At 46.1% G+C, this 16390-nt stretch overlaps 1 protein-coding gene across 10 annotated transcripts in view; it reads left to right on the top strand.

The window, feature by feature from the left end:
* Positions 1-16390, top strand: part of MAPKAP1 (mitogen-activated protein kinase associated protein 1) — a 229560-nt gene that overhangs the window by 208999 nt on the left and 4171 nt on the right. For all 10 annotated transcript variants that reach the window (XM_015594280.2, XM_015594281.2, XM_025051281.1 and 7 more), the window contains one exon: positions 14981-15078. In XM_015594280.2, the coding sequence (XP_015449766.1) occupies positions 14981-15078 (98 nt within the window). The remainder of the gene's footprint in view (positions 1-14980; positions 15079-16390) is intronic.

Genomic DNA, 16390 nt, shown 5'->3' with positions numbered 1-16390 from the left:
AAAGACCTCTGTATCTCCATTAAGTATAGTTAATATAAAATCTTAAGGAAGCAACATAATAAAGGTAACCTGATTACGTTCTCTTGCAATAGTATAATTTCAAGGAAATCTGATTCTCTCGATGCTGGTTATGTCGATGGGGGGTTTGTTTGAGGTTTGTTTTTTGTTTTGTTTTCTTTTGTTTTGTTTTGTTTTCGGCCCAAAACACTGTTTGGATCCCGGATGGGAACGCTGGGGTTATGAGTACACCACAACTGCAGGCGACTGTTAAGCCCTCGCGGGACTAGGGGCCTGCTAGATATTCGCGATGAGATTCAGTTAAGGTCGTGAGTTAAATTAGCTGGGCTTATTGGTGACCTCTCGCTTAAATGAATCTTTCTTTTCATAAGTACTTGACAAGATCTGTAAAGTAGTGTATTTAATTTACTAATTAAATTAAAGCTCCTGAATAATGATTTGTCCACATTGATTTAGCTTAAATAGAAAAGATCAGCATTGTTGTGATCTTCAGGAACCTTAATGGCCGAGCCAGTTAGACACAAAGGCCTCTTGTGTTTTATAGGTCAGAAGTACATAGGTAAGCCCGGGCTGTAATTGAATTGCCTGCACTGCTCCCTGCAGTTGCCGATTTCCTCTGCCTTCCCGGGCCATTGTTGGGCTGGGGCTTAAGAGAATGTTAACGCGGTAATAGGCACAGGGCCTTCCCCATTATACGTCTTGCTATCGAGCGGTTCTGCATGACTAGTTAAAGAAGATGGCAAGAAGATTAATGAAAGCAAGGCTAATACAGAAGGGGGTACTTTTGCAAGACTTCTACCGAGGAGATATTAGAGCTGAACCAGAGCTTGGCTTTTTCTTTATCCTGTGACCTTTGAACCCGCCTTACTGTTGAGAGCTGCCAGGGAAGTCGACATTTTGATTGATGTTGGTACACGAGTCAGTCTTTCCCATTGAATTCCACATCTGCACGAAAATAGCTTTTCCAGCAGAATTCATACTGGCTAGAAGTGATAGCCAAATTGATGGCTGAAATGCTTTTATGTAGTTTTCATTTAATTCTAAAGATATTTGATGGTTTAATTCGGTGTCCAGTTTTCATGGATTATAAACATTCACTTATATGTCCTTAATGGGTTCATCAGCTCCTAGTGAAAAACCAGTATTAAGAGTGTTCACAGGTTTGCAAACAGAGCTCCAAGGAGGCTTTATGGAGGAGTAAAAGCAGCCATCAAACAAACCCTTCACCATCCTTAAAAAAGAAAAATCAGTCTGAGGACCCAGGCAATCTGACTTTCGGGGTTTTGTACATAAAGCCAAAAGTCTGTTTCTGGAAAGCTGTGGATGGGGAAGTCTGAAATTTTGCCTCTGTACACCACCTGAGCCCCAGCCCAGAGGTTCTCTTGATCTACTCGAAAGCTGGGTTCCTTGACTTTGACCTTGAGACACTAGCATTCCATCTGAAAGGGATTGTTCTGGTCTGCTCATAAGACAGCCCTGTGCAGATACGAACCTCTGCACATGTTCTCACTAATTCTGTTACCTTGCTTGTGGAGGTGCAAGCCGTGCATGCATGTGTGTGTGTCTGAGTGTGCCTGTGTGTGCATCTTCCACCCTCTCTCCCAGCAAAGAGTGGCAGAAGGACTCAGGTTTTGTCACTAAAATTGGCCTGGGTGCACCCCAGCCTATACACTGAACCTTCTGGCCACCCGATTTCTTTTCTCCCTCTTTGACAACGGTACTTCTAGCAGAGAAAACGCATGTGCACGCACACTCGTGTGCCAGGTATCCCAGTTCCTAAGGGAGGAGGTCCCCAGGAATGTCGTCATATCCTTTAAATGCCCATGAGAATGTGTGAAAGGGAAACGAGGGTGACGTCAGCCGCCGCTACACCCGAGGCCAGTGAGTGGACGTCCACGGCCATGTCCGCGTGTTCTAAGCCCCGGTGAGGAAGCCGCTTGCGTTTATACCCAAATAGACCTGTAGCCCAGAAGGACTACAGCGCATCCTCAGGCTCTGTAGATTTCCAGGAGGTCCAGGCACTTCTCACGTTGGGTGGGCAAGCTGTGTCGTGTCTCTGTTCTCTGACAAGGACTTATTTCATAAGTTCCAGATCAAATACGGTAAGTACTGCTCGATTACAGAGCACAACGGACTCTAACATATTAAATGCCCCAGTTATTGAATTGCCTTTTCATAAGAGTACTCTGGAGCGCAATCAGGAGCAGGCAGTGCCTCATCCTTTTAACAGATATGTTTCCTAGCCCTATTAAAAGGGGTCTTCATCTCTCCTGTCAAAGGGAGTCTGCTGGGGTTTTTTAGTTTAATTACACTATCCAATTAAAACTCCTTGCTGCATTTGGATGCGCCTCTCCTTGGGCCTGAGTGGATATGACATTTACAAGGCTCGCCTTTCAAGCAGACAATAGTGTGATTGATGAGGTGCGCCTTCACCGGAGGAGCAGAGTGCCTGTGGAAGTGCTGCTTAGTGCATTTTGATTTATTTATCATCTCCTTCCAAAACAAGGGAGCTGCCGGGAGACGGGTTTAGGCAACCAGGGGGACCGCCTCAATTTTTCCAAGTGTATGGGAGGGAAAGACCTGGAGCGTGCCACAGGATAATGGTGGAGAAAAACGATGAGCACGGGGCCCGTCTGCATCATCTAATGCCAGGCTGCGTTCTTAAGTTTCCTGACTTCAGTTTGCTTTCCAGTAACCTCAAGCTGCAACTTGCTGTTAAATAGTCCATCTCTGTTTCAGGGACCGTTTCTCTGAAGCTGAATAACATTGGCCAGACCCCTGCGAACTTAGCCCATGGGAGACAGCCCAGCATGTGTCCCGTTGGCTGACCCTGGCCACAAACTGGCATCCGACGTTCGTACCAGGCGTGCCTAGCCATGCTCCCGGCTGCGCCCTCCAGAAATCCAGCGGCTTCTGTCCAGGGACTGGTCAGAGCTCGGAGGCTCTCTAACTCCGCCTGGACATGCTGATCACAGAAAAGTTGCCTCTGGAATTTAGAATCAGTCAAGTGAGGCTCTTCAACAAAGAGGTAGAGGCCCAGTGGAGAACTTCTCAAGGTTCTAGTGAAGAGGCAAACCTAGCACCTCGTTCTTAACCTACTGCGGCTGTTTACCCTCCGCGTTTGATGGAAGAGTCTCGCTTGCTCTTGGCTGATTCCACATTCCAGAGGCAGCTCTTAAGCCCGTCTCTGCGGTTCCTGGAAAAGAGGCATTTTGGTATGGCGTGTGGTCTCTGGAAGGGTCAGCACTCTGAATTTAGGATGCAGGAGATTTTTCTCTGAGGTCCAGACAGATGAGAAGAACTTACCTCCCATAATTATTATCAGGTACTAGAGTTGCTCATAGGGGATGTTGGGGGCACGTTTGCTAACTTCGTAATATGTAGGAATGTCTGTGTTTGTGATCAAAACTGGCCGGTGGGTTTTCTTACATTCTCTGTAAACTTTCCTCATTTTCCCATAGGACTTATTAACATAACAAGAAAGAATTGACTTACGTTGATTGGAATATTGATATTTGTTAGAATAGAAAACATTTTGGGGATATCGACTTTTTTTTCTCCTAGGAAAGTGTTCTTTTCGCTATTAATTGTTGACTTGGGCTTATGGACCCATGATAACAAAACAGTTATCTAGGTACAATGGAAAATTTACATACATTGCATTTTCCTAGATTTTGATTACCATTTCCTCAAATTCTTTCTCGATCTTAACATCAGAAGAGACCCTAATCGAAAGAAGGGTGAGGGCAGGGACTGTCCCCTACAGAAAAGCTCTGTGCTAAAGATTTCTCAGCTGCATAAATGAGGGAAAAATCTGCTTCCCTTGCCTCCTGCCAAGCTCCAGATTGTGTTTTCATAATAAATAAATGGAGTGCTTAGATTTTAAGTTATTCTTATAGACATAGAAAAAGTAAGCCATTCTTTTATTAAAATCAAACTGTGTATTGCTTACGAGACTCCCATAGGCAACTTCCAGGACAGGGTAACTGCTAACAGATCAGCCCTTCTATCATAAACGACGGGAAAACTGCACAAACTAGAAGAAACTCTTTTTAGACTCTGGAAAACAGGCAGTGCAGGGCTGGGAGCCCTGAGAGAAGAGACACAAATGAGCTGGGACCTGCTCTCACGTCAGCTTTCTGCCAGGGTTTCCCAAGGAGCATGTGGCAGTCTCAGTGAGCCGGGAGACAGCAGAGTTGGGAGAGGCTGAAGCGACAGATTTGCAAAATAAAGTATGAAGAGGAGGAGGCTACACTGAGAAAGCTCCAGCAAGAGGCCCTTGAGTCTTCTGCTATGTACTAAGCTGCGCACGCCTATCGTGGGACCTCACAAGGCTGGTCAGAGCACAGCTACTGAGGTGCCGTACACTTGAGCTCTGGCCGACCAGAGAGGAGCATCCAGGGCACTTAAGGCCATATCTTACAAGTAAAGCTAATAAACTGGCCCTGTATTAAAGACTGCTCTAATCTTTACCTCATAAAGCTTTAAAAGGAGTCCTGAAAGGATCAGACTGATCCAGAAGTAAATTAACTGCCTGCCAGAACAAAGTCCAATACTGAAGGATGACAACGAAATACACACACCCCACGATGTAACGTTTATGGTGTCCAGCATTCAGTCAAAAACTACTAGACATGAAAGAAGCAGGAAAATGTGTCCTATAACCAGGAGAAAAATCAATCAATAGGAATAGCCACAGGCAAAGATGATAGAATTAGCAGATAAGTACAGTAAAGTCAATTAACATCATCAATGGGTTCTTGGAAACTGTAACTTTAAGCAAAACGACGTATAACAAAACCAGTTTCAGCATCGGCTAATTGACATAAACAAGCGTTAAGTTTCTACAGCATATTTGTGGTCACAAAAACATCAGTAAACTTCTAAAAACCCAAAACAACTCTAATATTAAACATTGAAATAAATGTGAACTCTACATACATCAATAAAAACAAGATTATTATTTCTCAACCTACTTACTCCAGTTCAAGGTCATGGTGGCTGGAGCCCATCTGGGCAGCTCTGGGCACAAGGTGGACAGCAACCCTAGACAGGACAGCATTCCATTGCAGGGTGCACTCACCCCCATACTCAGGCTGAGACAATGTAGACACACCAGTTAACCTAACACTCACACATCTCGGATGTGAAGGAAAGGAGAGAACCTGCAGAAAACCCGTGCAGACACGGGGCAAGTGCACACTCCACACAGGCGGTGGCCCTGGCCAGGAATCAGTTGTTTTTTTCTCATCAGCGTTAGTGAAACGTTGAACAAAACGTTACTCGAAGACCTGCTGTACTTTAAAAAAAGGTATTATAAATATGTTCAAAGATTTAAAGAAAAATGAACTCAAAAAGAAGAAAAATGGCAACTATTACAAAAGAACCAAATGAAAATTCTAGAGCTGAGAACTACAATACCTGAATGAAAAAATTCACTGATGGGAGCAGATTAGGAATATTAGTTAAACAGGTCAGTGCGTTAGTTATCTATTGCCACATAACAAATTGCCCCAAAACTTGGTGGCTTGAAACAACAGCAACATTTATTATCTCGCAGTTTTGTGGTCAGGAATCCCGCACAGCTTAGCTGGGTCTTCTAGCTCAAGGTCTCTCACAAGACTGCAGCAAGGTGTCAGCCAGGGCCATAGTCATCTCAAGGTTCACTCAGGGCAGGATCTGCTTCCAAGCTCACTTAGTTGCTTGAGTTCCTGCCAGAGTTCATTTCCTCGTGAACACCCTTAGTTCCTTGTCACTTGGTCCTCTCTATAGGGAAGCTCATAAGGTAGCAGCTGGCTTTGTCAGGGTAACCGAGAGCAAGAGAATATTAGCAAGGAAGAAGTCACAACCTAGTCTCAGAAGTAACATCTCAAACTTTCACTGTATTTTTTTCATCAGTAGTAAGTCACTAGGTCTAGCCTACAGACGGGATTACACAAGGGTGCGAAAAACAGGAGGTGGGATCTTTGGGAGCCATTTCAGAATCTCCCTACACAATCGGTGAACTTTAAGACAGGACAATAGAAACTATTCAGACCAAAACAAAAAATGGATGAAAAGAGCAAAGACTGTGGAATGACATCGGGTGTTCTAACATACGTAATTGGAGTCTCAGGGATGGAGGAGAAAACTTTTCCAGATTAGATTAAAAATATCAGTCCACTAATCTTGGAAACCCAGTGAAGTTCAAATAGGATAAATACAGAGAAAACCACATCAAGGCACATTATAATCAAATTGCTGAAAAGCAATGATAAAGAGAAAAATCTTAAAAGCAGCCAGAGAAGCCAAGATAAGAATGATTGCTGACTTCTCGTCAGAAATAATGCAATCCAGAAGACAATGGAGTGACATCTCTAAAGTGCTAAAAGAAAGTCTGTCGACCTAGAATTCTATATTCAGTGAAAACATCCTTCGGAAATGAAGGCGAAATAAAGACATTTTCAGACATTAAAAAGATGAAAGAATGTGTTGCCTTTAAACCTTCACTATAAGAAATGTTAAAGGCTGAAGGGGGAAAATATACCAAATAGAAACCCAGATCTGCACAAAGAAATTAAGAGCACTCAAAATGTCACCATTACCAACTGTGTGGAATAAACCGGGAAAGGAAATAAGCAAAACAGACCTCTTTAGCGGGGATTGGCAAACTCTGGCCTGTGGGCTCAATCTAGTCCACCACCAGTTTTTGTATGGCCTGTGAGCTAAGAATGAGCTAAGGTTTTTACAGATGAACATTTGCAATTAATTTGATGGTAGGGGATACTAATTTTGAATTCCATTTAAGCGAAATGTTATTCTCCCTCTCCCCCCACCCCCCAAAATGCATTTGATTGTTACATTTTGACTTTTGTCAAAAAAAAATGGAATTTTTTTTTTCTCCCTAGTTATATAAGAATCTACAAAGTATCTTTAATTTTGCTCTTGGCCTACAGAGCCTAAAATATTTACTATCTGGCCCTTTACAGGAAAAGTTTGTTTGTCTTAGAGAATGGAGGTAAAAATGAAGGGGGCCTGCCACATGCCAGGTAGTGTCCCGAGCACTTTATGTGCACTACTTAATTCTTACAACAACTCTGTGAGGTTTTATATACATTCATTATAGAATTTTATGACTGTTGATTTTATCCTAGCAACAACTCCATGAGGCAGATATTATTTCCATTTTACAAATGGGGAAACGGGCTTCGAGAAGTTACATAACTTATCCAACATTATATATAAATGATGATAGAGCTTTAAATTCTTTGTCACTGACATGAAGCCAAGGCACTTAAACTTCTGTGGTTTTTTTTTTTATGGACTCAGAGTCTGTGAAGTCTTTTTTAAAACCAATTTTCAACCATATTTGGTTATCTGATTTCTCTTCCTAAAGGATATTAAATGCAGAAAAGTAGAGGAGGAGAGAAATGACAACTTAATAAAGACAGTAGGAAGTAAAAACTGACAAGAGTTGACCAGAAATGAAACAAAAGCTCTTAAAAAGCGGTCCGAGAGCCCAGTAAGCACAGCAGTGCGGCAGCGCGCAGCGATCTTGTGGCAAGACGTGGAGTGTTTTGCAGTCTCAAGGGAATCAGGATGCATCTCCTCCCAGTGTGGGAGGAGAATATGTGTCTCAAGGGAAAGGACTTGATAATTGTCTGAGTTGCAAGCCGAACTAGCCATTCGTTTCATGGAACACCGTTTCTACCTGAATGAACTGACAGACTCTGGTTATTCAACTCAATATTTAGCAGACATTTTCTTGAAAATGAAGGAAGTGGGCCCGTCATGTCACTTCAAGGAAAACAAGTAATAGTATTTGATGCTAGTGATGAAATTCAAGCTTTCAGGTGACAATTAGAATTTTGGGAAACTCGTATCTATCTCTGAGCTTGGATTTTCATTTCTTAAAGACTTTTCTGATGAGATCAGCAGTGATATTAATGGATGTGATTTTTTTGATACTGTATAATGAAACGTGTCAACATTTAGAAGACCCGCATAACTCAGTGAACTAATATTTTCCAGACTACTGCATTGATGTTACAAAATCACGCAAGCGTGAAAGATTCATTCAAAGTGCAAGACAGACCGATGGATTTTAATGTAACAGAATACAAGTTTATTAATGTTGTTTTAGGTTCCACATTACAACTCATCTTTAAGAGGCTACTGTTTATCAAGTCTGGTATGGTATCAAAAGAAGAGTATTAAAGTGTACCTCTCTTGTCCAGAAACCTCTCTCCAAGGCTGGCTTTTCTCCATGTGCTTCTACCAAAACAATATATCACACCAGATCAAATGCAGAAGCAGATAGGATAATCTAGCTGTTTTCCGTTAAACCAAATATTAAAGACATTTCAAAAATATAAAATAATGTCACTCTTATTAAACTCTGGAGAAACAGAAAATTTTTTCCATTAAAAAACACAATGTCATGTTAACTTGTAATGGGTTTATTGTTATCTTAATGAATTAGTAAATATTTTTAAAGCTCAGTTTTCGTTTCTAACACAGTAAATACTGCTTCGAGGGCTCCTCAGTAATGCTTAAGAGTGTAAAGGGATTCTGAGACCAAAAAGTTTGAGAATTGCTGATCTAGAGACTCGGTCATCTTAAGCTTGAACTTTGAAGACAATGGGAAAAGAAGCACTGCAGAGTTCTAAGTAAGGGAGCGACGTGGCCAGATGTTTGTTATAAAAGGATGATTCCTGTGGGCAGATGTTCGGATCTGAAGAAGACATCGCAAGTAGGAAAACAGGAGGCGAAAGATGATCAGGACGTGGCTGAGGGCTGTGCTCGCCGGATGGAAGGGGATGGAAGATGAATATGTGACAACTGTGTAGGAGACCAAATGCCTGGACTTGGCTTGGTGGGTGGTGAGGCCTTCAGTTGAGCTAATAGAGCTTTTGATTTAAGGGAAAATGTTGCCATCATTTGTGGACATGCTGCACTGGGGGCCATGTGACGATGGCCGCCGTACTCACTGGTTGGCTCTAAAACCCTGGGGAAAGCTCTGGGCCACATATCTGCTTCGGGATCATTATATGAGTAGTAATGAAAGCCTAAGGGGCAAATCTGACAGGAGACATGTAGAATTTGAAGAGATAAGGGTCAAGGATAGGACACTGGGGAAGACAGTCACTTAAGGGACAGATGAAGAACAAAGACGGTCACAAAGGAAGTGCAAGAAACAGATCAACTGGAGAAGCCCACAGAAGCATCCGGTCACTGTGCCTCCATGGGAACCCAGGGAGCAGAGGACTTCAGGGAGAAATATCAAACACAGCTGAGAAACAAAAGACGAGAAGTGTCTATGGATCTCTCAACACGGAGGTCATGGTGACCTCAGCAAGAGTGTTTTCAGTAAATCAGAGGAAGGAGGGAAATACACTGAAATACATGGGAGTTTGTATAATCAGAGCCGTAATCATGTGTATGGGGGGAGCCAAAGAGCGAGTGAGAGAAGGAGAGAGAGGGTTTGAAAGATGCTGGCGGAAGTGTCAGTGGGTCAGACTCGGCCCCTGCTCCAGAGCTCGGAGCCCCGGGCCTCTGCCACTGATGGGGTGGTGCTGGGCAAGGAGCACCAGCCTTTGCCAGCTGAATGCCATTGGACTGAAGCTCCTGCAGGCTTACAGTGGCGACCAGCCTGGAGGGGGTTTCAGGCCAGAGAACCCCAGCCCAGCCTTCCCCCGCAGGGCCTACAGACAGCTGTGGCTTTGCCTAAAAGAACGTGCATTGCCAGTAGTTTCTCCCAAGAAATCCAGTGAGAACTTTCCACCCCCTTTCGGGCCAGAAGTAACAGAAAAGGTCAGACCCTCGAAAGCAGACTTTTTAAAGTATCCTTGCCTGATATAAAGGAATTGAGAGAGAATCCAAATCTTCAAAGACCTTCATTAACTGTAATGCTGGCAATTTTATGAGTCAGCTAAATGTCCGACAGAGAGAGAGGTAGGGTGAACCATGGCGTGCATCAGCTTGGAATGAAACGCAACGATTGAAAAATGGCTGTGGAAACCGCAGCGACAAGGAAAGAGCTATGGTTGAGTGTTAACTAAAAAATTTAGCCCCAGATTTTAGTATGCAATCAGATTCCAGCTGTGCGAAAACACACGTGTGAGAATAGCTAGGGAAGAGGTCGTGGGTGTCATGCCAGAGTGTCAGTATTTGGTGTCAGCTGTAAGAATGACCACCACTGTCCATTGAGCCCCTGCTATGTCTTCTTGCCTTCTAAATTTCTAGTAATTTATAATTTTTTAATTGAAAAAGAAAAGTTTATTTCGGGCCTTCTTGGCAAGTGGGGACACCTGGGGGCTTTAGACACGGCGGGCTGCAGGCTCGACGTGGAGCCCAACCGCGGGCAGTGTTCGAAGGGGCCTCCTTTCCAGCAGCCACCTCTGTCGCGCTGGCAGTGTGTATCTGGGAGCGCCTCTAGCAAGATGTGAACGCTTCTGCCTGTCTTGGCCTGAGCTGTCCGTCCCCTTGTGGTAATAGCAGCTTCAGAGTGGCCACTCCCTGCAAGTGACCAGGGGAACCCATTTTTTCAGCAGCCTCTTTTTTAAGAAGATAAATTAGAGCACAAAAGCTCGACCGTCTCCACTTCTGACATTCGTGCTGCTTGTTAGTTTCTGCTCAGAGTTAACATTCCATCTTCTGTGCTTTCTTTTGGGGGAAAAAAATGTAAATACATTTTTACGTATCCAGATTCCTGGCAGTATTCAGAGCAGATGTGTAGTTTGGTATCTGTCCCGGGCATGTGACCAGTGCTTAGGGGCCACATTTGATAGCGCAAGACACCGCATTTATTCCTACAGCACAGTAAAAGCAAGTCTGCTCAAAGAAGGCCCAGTGAAAAACAAAACCTTCATGAGGATTTTATCCTCAAATATCAGCTCCATCAGTTGAAAGAATGATCGCCACCGTCCATTGAGCCCCTGCTGCTGTGTCCAGGCGTGAAGTGGGACGCCTGGCCTGTACCGCCACCTCCCGTACAGCTGGGCAGACGTGGCTTCTGGAGGGCCACCAGCGCCTCGCCCAGGTGCCACCGCTAGGACACGGCCGGGCTGGGCTTCCGTCCTCCCTCTGACCCCAGCGCTCATGCTGTTCTCTGCAGCCCAGGCTTTTCTCACGCCTTACTTCCCAAATAGAACTGAACAGTCCAAGCAAAATAATTTGAGCTAATTGAAATATTAGACTTTGCGTTTTCTTTTCAATCATACTGATATTTAAGTTTTTTTCAGCTGACACATTTACAGAGACAGTTTGCCCCTGTGGCCCACCCCATTTTTATGAAAACTGCTGGTGTTCTGCCCAGCTCTGATTCCCTGTGACACTCCAGGACAGACGCCCTGGAAGCTGCAGCGAGGAGGTCATTTGACCCCTCTTCTCCCTTCCCTGAGGGGAGCCTTGAGGTGCCTGAGACCGATAAAGTTAACAGACTTTTCTTATTCCATGTTCTTCCCTTGTTCATTGGATGTTGAAATGCCAGTGATCCCTTCTTCCCAGACACCCCTGGTGGAAATTTACCACGTAGCATAAATTACTCGTCTTTATTGATAGATTCGTTTCCAGCAAGAGGTCAATTAACTTGTTACACTTTAATATATAGCTTTTGGACGGGGTACAATTCTGCAAGTGTGAATTCTGCCGTTAACTGTTATTCTGTTGTAAAAGAATCCCCAAAGCCTGCCGGGGTTCCCTTCTCTATCGTTCTCAAGTCAGCCCTCTTCTCAGCATCCTTTTTGCCCCTTTTCAGCTCAAAGCCGAATACACTCCGACCTGGGTGACCGCGGCACCGGTCTCCCTGCCCCCAGGCCCTGGAGAGCCGGGGTGAACGCCCAGAAGCACAGCTCGGCCTTTCACGTCGCTGCCCAGCTTGCAACCCACTCCCGGCTCCCTCAGCCATTGGATCCGGCCATCCCAGCCCTTTGGCCCTGCCCCTGTCACCTCCTGGCTGCCCCTGTGGCCCTGTACATTTGTCCACTTTATCCTGACCCTGTTGCCTCCTCCTCCAGCCCCCACCTTAACCCAGCTGACTCCCCTTCCTCATCTACGATGGCTGATTGCTCGGGTGTCTCTGATGACGCCTCCCCCACCAGACCAATCACCTGTGCCCCCGGCAGGGCCTGAACTGAGTAAAACTGCCACCAAGCAAAATGTTAACTTTGTGGTCACCAAGCAAAGGAAGAATCCCCGGAGCGAGGGGGAAACCCTCACAGCAAACAACTCCTGGCGTGAGTCGTTGACCCAGGGTCTCGTGGCTCCAGCATGGGGGACACGTGGCTGCTGATAGTAACCTGAGCTTATGCGCTGCAGCTCTCCCTCCCGGAGCAAGAGGGTGCTGTCTGCTGTGGCCATCCCACCACCTTAACCCCGTCATTAACATCTATACTAGTCACCAAAGGGCTGCCTCGGTGAAATTCAAATTCAAGTCCTCCAGGAAACGTTCTCCGTGTTCTCTCAGTGATCTCAATGCCATCGCTGGAGAGGACAAATAAATCAGAGGCTTCAGAGCGATGGCGGGGCGGCAGGGGGAGAGGAGGCGCGCGACGACCTCCTCATTCCTGTCTCTTCCTCGTGGGCTCTGGTATGAGCGCTGGGGACAGGCAAGGGGGACACACAGCCCCCAGCACAGCAAAATACAGAAGGTGGTATGCTTGTGGTCACCTGGCCCACATGTGCAGCTTCCAGGAGACTTGGGGTGATTTCTTTTTGTTTCTTCATGTGACTTGTACAGATGAACCGCAGAACCCCCCTCAGTGAACCCACAGTTGATACACTCCAAGGGGGACAGTGTCGAGGCTGCCTTCCAGAAACCCGGGCCCGTGCAGACTGCGTATCACATATGCCGTGTATAGAGTTGGCTCTACCTGAAGCACACAGGAAGAGTTTTTATTGGTGTCTCAGTTGTTCAAGCGAAACATGCTCTAGCATCTTGAGGTTTGGTTTTGTCAGTGACAGGCGGGAGCAGGTGGTGTAGACAGTCCATGAGGTCACTTATCTAAGTGGTCAGTGAACCCCGAAGCTTCAGGTCTACAGGCCTCCCTAAGACCTTCTGGTCCTTTTTAGCCCCAGGCCCCGAAGTCTGTGTCTGTCGTGGCCAGGTGTCAGCAGTAAGGCCTCCTGGAGGGGGTGTCTCTGTTTGTCCTTCACAGCCCCGTGACCCTCATAGATGGTTCTGCTTGCTCACAGCGTGGCCAACAGATACATCCGCATTGTTCTTCCACACGGTGACACCACAGAACTGTTGCTCCGAGACAGGCGAATGAACCCACACAGATACCTCTGCTTATGTGCGATTCCCTTTCTTATCAGAAACAGGTATTAACAGAACAATTAGCTCCCAGCTAAGAATTCTGACACTTTAGTACCACAATTTAGAATCAGGCTAAATTTGTCAAGTGACTAAAAAGTGAGGTTTTTCAGAAATTATTAGCTAATTTTTTCGATATGGAATTTATAGTCACAATTAGTATATCATAATGATGTTTCCAGGATGAAATACCAGCAGCTCAACTTTTCTGGCCACAAATGTACAACATATATCAGTTTATTTTTGGAGATCTGAAGAATTAGCTACTGTAAATAAAGTCCCCAAGAAGATTTCTCCGGGAAAGAGGTGAACTTACAGTAATGTGGGTGATATATTATTAATTAATAACTGTGACCAGCCGCCGCTTCAATTAAAAGGACAGCAGACGAGAAGGCCTAATAGAAAGGACATTCTGAATTTTAATCCTTAAGCACTGAGGTCCACAGAGCGGACTAGGCGAGGTTGTTTCTGGGGCTGTGTGCCGGAAGCCTCTAGGTGAGAGATGTCACCAGCTGCTCCTTTGTCTGGGAACATTTGCTGAGCACTGACTCTCTGTCCCTCAGGAACAATGCTCCTTTGGTTGCCAGTAATGAAAACCAGCTTTGAAATAGCTTAAAGAGAAAAAGAAACGTTCTCCTTAAGAAGGAGGGGCCACCGAGGTCTCCCAGAACCCAGCTGACGGGACAGGGACAGCTCCACATTGGCCTGAGACAGGCTGGCATCTGCGTCTCAGTTTAGAGGAAGGAACCTGGCATGTGTGGCCCGCAGGACAGGAACAGGGAGTGCAGACACAGCTGCAGGTGTCATGATATGGAGCAGGAGGTCACACGAGAAGGATGCCTACAAGTGTAGCCACGAAGACTCACCCAGGGAGGTGCCATGAGCCCGGTCATCTAGGATCCAGACGGGCAGGTGGGGGTGTACAGTGCTCTGGGCTGGCCTGTGTCATGTGAAGGCAGTGGAGTGAGGTGACACCTGACCAGGAAGCAGTCTAGAAACGACAAGGTCACTCTCAATGGCGGTAGGAAGTGGGTATGAGAGAATTTGGATCTAGGGGAGATTTGTGTGTTCGGGGGACATCTGACCCCCTGAGGTCGGTCTGCTTTTTGAAGTGCCAGCTTCCATAGCAACCTTCGGAGCAGTTTCCACTCAGGGTCACAAGCCTAGGACACCCCCTCCCAGCAGGAGCCAGGGCCGCCCGTGGAGAAGGCTCATAACCACCTTACGACCAGGCTTGCCTCTTCCTGTTGCTCATTTGCCTCTAAGAAGTTATTTTTAGCGTCATAATTTGGAGTTAATTGGCCTTCTGTCTTAAAAATACCACCTTTTCCATATAATTATCGTGTAGAAGTGTTCTGTAAAGCCTTCCTAATGTGACGTGGCCAGCTTTAAAATAGCTTAAAGAGAAAAAGAAATGGTCTCCTTAAGAACACACCAGAGTGGAACGGGACCTCACTCACTGGCCGTTGGATTTTTTTTTTTTTTTTCTTTTACTGTCCATTTGCTCCCCGGCCTGTGCTAAGAGAAACGAACTCCTCCTGTGAAGAGTTCGTCACCACGCCGCCTCCACTTGCTCTCATTGGAATAAGAGGAGAATAAGTGTGGGCCCTCCGCACAGGGAACCCACCAGAACCCCCTCAACACGGCCTTTTCTCTCTCTCTCTCCAGGTCACGCAATATTTAAACTCACGTATCTAAGCAATCACGACTATAAACACCTCTACTTCGAGTCTGACGCTGCTACCATCAACGAAATCGTGCTCAAGGTGAGTGTTCTCGGCCCAGGTGCTAGCTGTGCAGGGCCGGCTTCCACTCGGTTCTCAGGCCTGGCAGCAGCGCCCCCTCCTAGCACTGCACAAGGTTCTGGGGCCAGAGTGGCAGAGGAAGAACCCACTGGTGAGCGCCCGCGCCCGGAGTCACACCACGGGTCAGCTGCTCTGCACCCACCAGCAAAGCAGGACCCCCTGCGGCCTCCTCCCGGCTCCCCAGTAATCTTGATTCTTTGCATATTTATTTATCCTTTTTTTATGCCCTATTTCTTTCCTTCCATCCATTGTCAGGAGCCCCTTGAGGCTCCAGGAATAGACACCGAGGAAATTATTGGTATTTTCGAAGACACCTTAGTGTACTCAAGGTAGTTTTAGTGACCTATGTTAAACACACCCGACTTTATGCATGTTACCATATCAGCAGTGCTCACCGAGCCTCTTCGTGCGTCAGTACTTGAGATACTGCAGTGACAGACCCAGGCCCTGTCCTCAGAGCTTTTCTTTTGTCAGAGGAGACAGGCGTTAAATATTAAAATTTCAAGCAGCCTGGGAAGGGGCAGAAGCAGGGCCGAGCAGTGTGGCTGGGAGACTGCACCCCGGCCTGTGTGGCCGGAGCAGAGTAAGGTTGGGGGTGCCAGGCCGCACAGAACGTTGCAAAGCGTAGCGGGCTGAGAAAAGCTCCCCTAGGATCTCGTTGGTTCGGGTGGTCTGGGGCGGGGCCTGAGATTGTGCGTTTCTGAGATGCTGCCAGGTGCTGCCCAGGCTGCTGGTCCATACACCACACTCAGCAGCCCTGGACTAGTTAGTGGTTTTCAGACCCTTCCAAACTGAGAATTCTTTCTTTAAAACGAATCTTAGGTAGATTGATCAGATAGAAAAAAACAGAGCTGCTTCGGCAGAGCAGGGCTCAGAGTCAGAGGGGGCCTTGGTTGTGTGACGCTGGCTCGTCACACCAGCTCTCAGGGCCTCAGTTTCTCTGCCTGTAAAATGGGGATCATGGCAGCTACCTGCCCCACCTCACCACAGGGCTGCTAGAACACAAACGAGATACGATAAACCTACTTAGATGATTATTCATTCTCTTCTTAAGAGTGGAAGTCATCAAGTAATAATGATAAAAGTAGCTAAGATACACAGAGGGACCACACAATGCAGGACCTGAGCTAAGCGCTTTACACATCCTGTTTGTGGCTTCGCAACTCCATGACGTAGTGATGGAAAATTGTTCCCATTTCCTGGATGAAAACTGAGGCTCAGAAAGAAAAGTCAGCTTGGTCAGGACTGTGACTGGCAGAACCAGAACTTGACC

Source organism: Pteropus alecto, unplaced genomic scaffold (genome assembly GCF_000325575.1).
Source record: "Pteropus alecto unplaced genomic scaffold, ASM32557v1 scaffold67, whole genome shotgun sequence".
Taxonomy (NCBI): domain Eukaryota; kingdom Metazoa; phylum Chordata; class Mammalia; order Chiroptera; family Pteropodidae; genus Pteropus; species Pteropus alecto.
The sequence above is the reverse complement of the archived record's forward strand: the minus strand, read 5'-3'. Positions and strand labels throughout refer to the sequence as shown.